A 5,106-nucleotide genomic window follows, 5' to 3' on the forward strand; every position below is an offset into this window, starting at 1 on the left:
TGTTGTGCGAAAAAAAAAATGACGGATAAACAAGGCGAAGGAGTGTCCACAGCTTTAGGTCTGCGGCTCTTGATCACCACGGGGATCACTTTGCCTTCAGTCGATCCTCACCCGGCCAGCCAAACCAGAAGATGCCTTAGCCCCACTGGACGACAATGACTGACAAGAAAATTCTCACAAGGCAAAAAGATGGCCCACAGTACCAAACTGTATCATTCGTGCTGATATCAGCTAGGCCGTCTATCCATTCTTCCTATTGTATACTTGTATTTAGAATAGATATGACCATCGCCAGGTCAACTTATCTATGTGCTCAACTCTTCTACTTGCCCAACAATTTTTTGAAGGTGATTAAAAAAGTAAGGGTAAATTTCAACAAGTTAGTCCAATATTTTCTTAAAACATTGTTATCGTAAGTATTATCCACGGCTCCCTTTATTACTTGGAATTCAAGTTTGTCTTTGGATTAAGGAATTTTGACTCAGTTGTCCAAACTTCAGAGCATGCATAATGTGGCCCTCTAGGTTCTGGGCAACTGGGCGGTTTCTAGTTGGCCTAGAAACTAATTGATTAATTATTATTATTGATACTAATCAATACCAACCAATATTGATCAATACTAATTAATATTAATTAATACCAACTTATATCAATTCATATTTGTTACGAGTCCCTAGGTGTTTACCTTTTAACAATCTGGAAAATTCCCTTCATGTTATTTACAGTGTAATGTGTTCTCATGGAAGAAGAATACATACAAAATTATAACAACTACTATATTTTCATATCGAAAATCATAAAATGGTCAACAGATTTCGATACTCTGAAGTCAGGCTATGCAGCAATATTTCCACGGGACCAGTCGATTCGTACCTGATTTATATATATATATATATATATATATATATATATATATATATATATATATATATATATATATATATATATACATATTCATACAAATATATACATACATATATACATATATTATATATATATATATATATATATATATATATATATAATATATATATAATGTACGTATGTGTTCAGCAAATGCTCACTCGCTTGAACCTTCAAGAAAGTCTGTCAGTCTGTCGCGTCGTCGTCGTCGTCGTCGTCGTCGTCGTCGTCGTCATCGTCGTCTTCATTTCCTCATTACGTTGTCTCGCATGCAGACAGGGAGGAAACCCACAACACACGACCTAAGTCCCAACGGGAACGGCGGGGAAGGTGCTGCAGGTGGGGGGGTCTCCCGGCACGAGCCCGGCCGTGATTGGGGGTGACACCACCCACGGTCGGCGGCACAACCTGGCGTCGTCTCCTGCAAGCGGGATCGCAAAAGGATGAGCGAGGCAAAATGTCTAGAATCTAGATAATGACAACTATGAGTGTGTGCTCCCCTCACTGCATTCCCATGGTTAAATCTTCTCACTTTTGTTGTTCACGGGACTCCCCTACCCCCCATACCCCACGGGCTGAAGCCAAAATAGAAATGCAAATCATTATTAACAATGAATTTGTCAAAAAAATAAGCAATATTAGATATTCCTTTTTTTCATCTCAAACTGTTACTGATTTAGTGTGCTAACTCTTTAAATATCCTGAGTATATCTCGCCCAGGGCTGAAATCATTTCAGTATCTCTGCGCTGCGAATCGTTACTCCAACTCTCGTGAGCGGGGAGTTGGTGTGTGTGTGTGTATGTGTGTGTGTGTGTGTGTGTGTGTGTGTGTGTGTGTGTGTGTGTGTGTGTGTGTGTGTGTGTGTGTGTGTGTGTGTGTGTGTGTGTGTGTGTGTGTGTGTGTGTGTGTGTGTGTGTGTGTGTGTGTGTGTGTGTGTGTGTGTGTGTGTGTGTGTGTGTCTGTGTGTGTGTGTGTGTGTGTGTGTGTGTGTGTGTGTGTGTGTGTGTGTGTGGTGTGTGTGTGTGTGTGTGTGTGTGTATTCACTTGGTCTTTGGATCACGTGTTGGACTCGTGATCGACAGCTATTTCCCTCCTGGAAGATAGCTCAGAGCTCGTAGGTCCGATCTATGGGTAATGCTATGACCTTGCACACACACACACCCCCAACTCCCCGCCCACGAGAGTTGGAGTAACACCCCTCAGCGCTGCGATACTGATATTATTTCAGCCCCGGGCGAGGGTCGAACCCGGACCTCCGTAGTGGCAGGCCAGAGCTCTAACCACACACACACACACACACACACACACACACACACACACACACACACACACACACACACACACACACACACACACACAAATACTAAAGAAAGTAAAAGCGGAGGAAGACTGCAACTCATTACAACAAGACTTAGACAAGATCTGGAAATGGACTCAAAAGTGGGAAGTAAAATTCAATATCAGGAAGTGTAGTATAATGGAATTTGGAAAAAGTAAAAACAGAATATCGAAAGACTACAAAATTGGTGAAGAAGAGGTCAAAAAAGTAAACGCGGAGAAAGATCTTGGAGTGATAATCTGCAAGGACATGACACCGGGTAAGCATATTAATAAAATAGCCGGAGAAACCTACAATTTATTGAGGTCAATAAAAGTGGCATTTGCTTATTTGGACGAGGAGATGATAAAAAAAATTCTAACTACACTAATAAGACCAAAACTTGAGTATGCAGCAACACTATGGACACCCAGTACCAAAAAGAATATAAAGAAATTAGAAAGAATACAAAGAGCAATAACAAAACTAGTGCCAACTTTCCGAAATGACATATGAGCAAAGACTGTCCAATTTAGAATTACCAACTCTGGAACAAAGAAGGGAAAGAGGAGACTTACTAACTATCTATAGAATAATGAAAGGAATGGAAATCTTAGATAAGAATGACTTATTGAAATGGGATACTGGAAAAACGAGAGGACACGAAAAGAAACTAAAAAAAGATAATTACAGAAAAGATCTAAAAAAGAACAGCTTCCCACACAGAGTGATAGATACTTGGAACAAATTAGATAAAGAAACAGTGTGTGCAAATACTATTCAAGATTTTAAGAAAAAACTTGATGCTGAGAGATACAAAGACGGGTCACCACGAGCATAGCTCCCTTCCCGTATAATACAACTAGGTAAATACAACTAGGTAAATACACACACACACAAACACATACACACGCACGCATGCAGGCACGCACGCATACACACATATCATTCCCTTGCACAAGGGGACAGTAACGTCTTGCAGTGTTCATCGAGAAAGCTTTGGAGCCGCGAGGTTAGTGTTTGGCCTTACCGAGCCAGCGGGTGGAGAGGACCCGGCGCTGGCGGGTCTCCGAGGTATTGCCCTTGGCCCCGTGCACCGTCCGCATGTGGAAGACGACTACGTCCCCGGGCTGCCGCCGGAGGAAGAAAAAGAGGAAAGAGAAAGGTGAATAAGTATATGAAAATAGAATAGAATAAATAAATATTTAAATAAATGAATTAATCAATTAATCAATCAATAAGTCAATTAGTTGATATATAAATGAATAGTTTAATAAACAAACATGTAATTAAATAGATAGAATAAACAAATGAATGAATAATGAATAAATACAATAAACAAATGAATGTAGAAACGAGGAGAAAAACCCGATTCATTTGAGGGGGATCACCGACGCCCTAAGGTGTGTTTGTCTAATCCTTCAATTATTTGTGGATTCATCATCTCGCACTGCCCCGCCGTAGCCACACCAGAGAACAACACACTATTACGTTCTTGTCGGAATTATGATCCATGAATACAAAATGAGGCTCAATCTCTTACTGGGTAAACTGGAGAGACGGCCATCTTTTTAAAAACAACTCGTTTCACCTTTTGATTAATAAAGAACTGAATAAAATATTCTCATGGAAACTAGGAGAGGAAGAGGAAGGGAAACTCTTCTTTGTCTGACTAAAAGCAACAGGACACTACCTCACACTTCCACTTGAGGATGGGCCACTTGCCAGCCTCGATCTCGTCCACAGGCACCGGTGAGTAGCTGGCCAAGTTGCCCTCTTCATCTTTCTCCTCCTCCTGCAGCCCTTCCTTCGTCGGGTATCGCTTCTCCGAGGCGAACTTAACGGGGAAGAGCCAGCGAGGCCACCGGTGGGAGCCGGCCACGAACTTGACGCTGCACTCCTCAGACACGGGGTCCACGGGCATCCACAAGGAACACACCTGCACACACAAACAGACAACAAGTGAGAGGGCTTCATTGATGGCGGAAGGAACTCGGCAGGGGAGGTCGAGGTGTCTCAGGGAGCTACTTACCGTTTCTTCTAGTTGTCGTAAGGCCAAACTCTGTAAAAGATATCATCATAGATAACGAAGGAGTTAAATGAGATCAGTTTTACAGTCTTGCATTAATTGTAAAATTATCTACTAAAAGAGTGGTAACAGTAATATCAGAATTCCATACGACATTTTCGTTTGTCCCAAATGAAATAAATGAAAACAAGAGAAAGAGAAATATAAAAGAACAAGAATGCAATGGGTAATAAATATAACAAAACTACAACTGAATTTTTCTAATAATGCTTAATTCGCCTTATTACAACTTTCTAACTTAACGTCTTAGTATAATTCCAGCTCCCAAAATGTCATCCTGCCAACATGACCTTGGGGAGTAAGGCTCAATAGCAATAACGCGCAGCTGGTTTAGGGGACACGCACGGCGCCAAAGAGACAGCTGGCAAGGAACCAGCTGATTGACTTGACCTCCAGGTCGAGAGTGAGGGAGGTGGTGTAGAGGCGAGACAGCCAGACAGCTCCCTTCGGCCCCCCTTTTTCATGGTATCATTTATGGCATGGATATCCTTCTCCTTTCCCTCCTCCTCCTCCCTCCTTCTCAGGCTGGCCACTTTTCTTCCTCTTCTTTCTCCTTTTCCTCCTCCTCCTCCTCCTCCTCCTCCTCCTCAGGCTGGCCACCTTTCTTCCTCTCGCTCCTCTTCTTCCTTCTCCTCTTCACCTTCCTCTTCCTTTTTTCTCAGGCTGGCCACCTTTCTTCCTCTTCCTCTTCCAATTTTTCTTTCTTCTCCTCCCTCCCCAACCTCCATCTTTCCCACCTTCTCCATCTCCTCCTCCTCCTCCACTTCCTTCTGCTTTATATGGACTTATTGATTG

The 5,106-nt window shown here is 42.2% G+C and overlaps 1 protein-coding gene across 1 annotated transcript in view; it reads right to left on the reverse strand.

The window, feature by feature from the left end:
* Window positions 1–1,030: 1,030 nt before the first annotated feature.
* Window positions 1,031–5,106, reverse strand: part of LOC143019692 (uncharacterized) — a 20,211-nt gene continuing 16,135 nt past the window's right edge. The window contains exons 4-6 of the mRNA XM_076175651.1: window positions 3,916–4,161; window positions 3,253–3,352; window positions 1,031–1,324 (exon numbers count right to left, since the gene is read on the reverse strand). Of these exons, the coding sequence (XP_076031766.1) occupies window positions 1,206–1,324; window positions 3,253–3,352; window positions 3,916–4,161 (465 nt within the window). The 3' untranslated portion in view covers window positions 1,031–1,205. The remainder of the gene's footprint in view (window positions 1,325–3,252; window positions 3,353–3,915; window positions 4,162–5,106) is intronic.

Source organism: Oratosquilla oratoria, chromosome 37 (genome assembly GCF_046742065.1).
Source record: "Oratosquilla oratoria isolate Oo_2021 chromosome 37, ASM4674206v1, whole genome shotgun sequence".
Lineage (NCBI taxonomy): Eukaryota > Metazoa > Arthropoda > Malacostraca > Stomatopoda > Squillidae > Oratosquilla > Oratosquilla oratoria.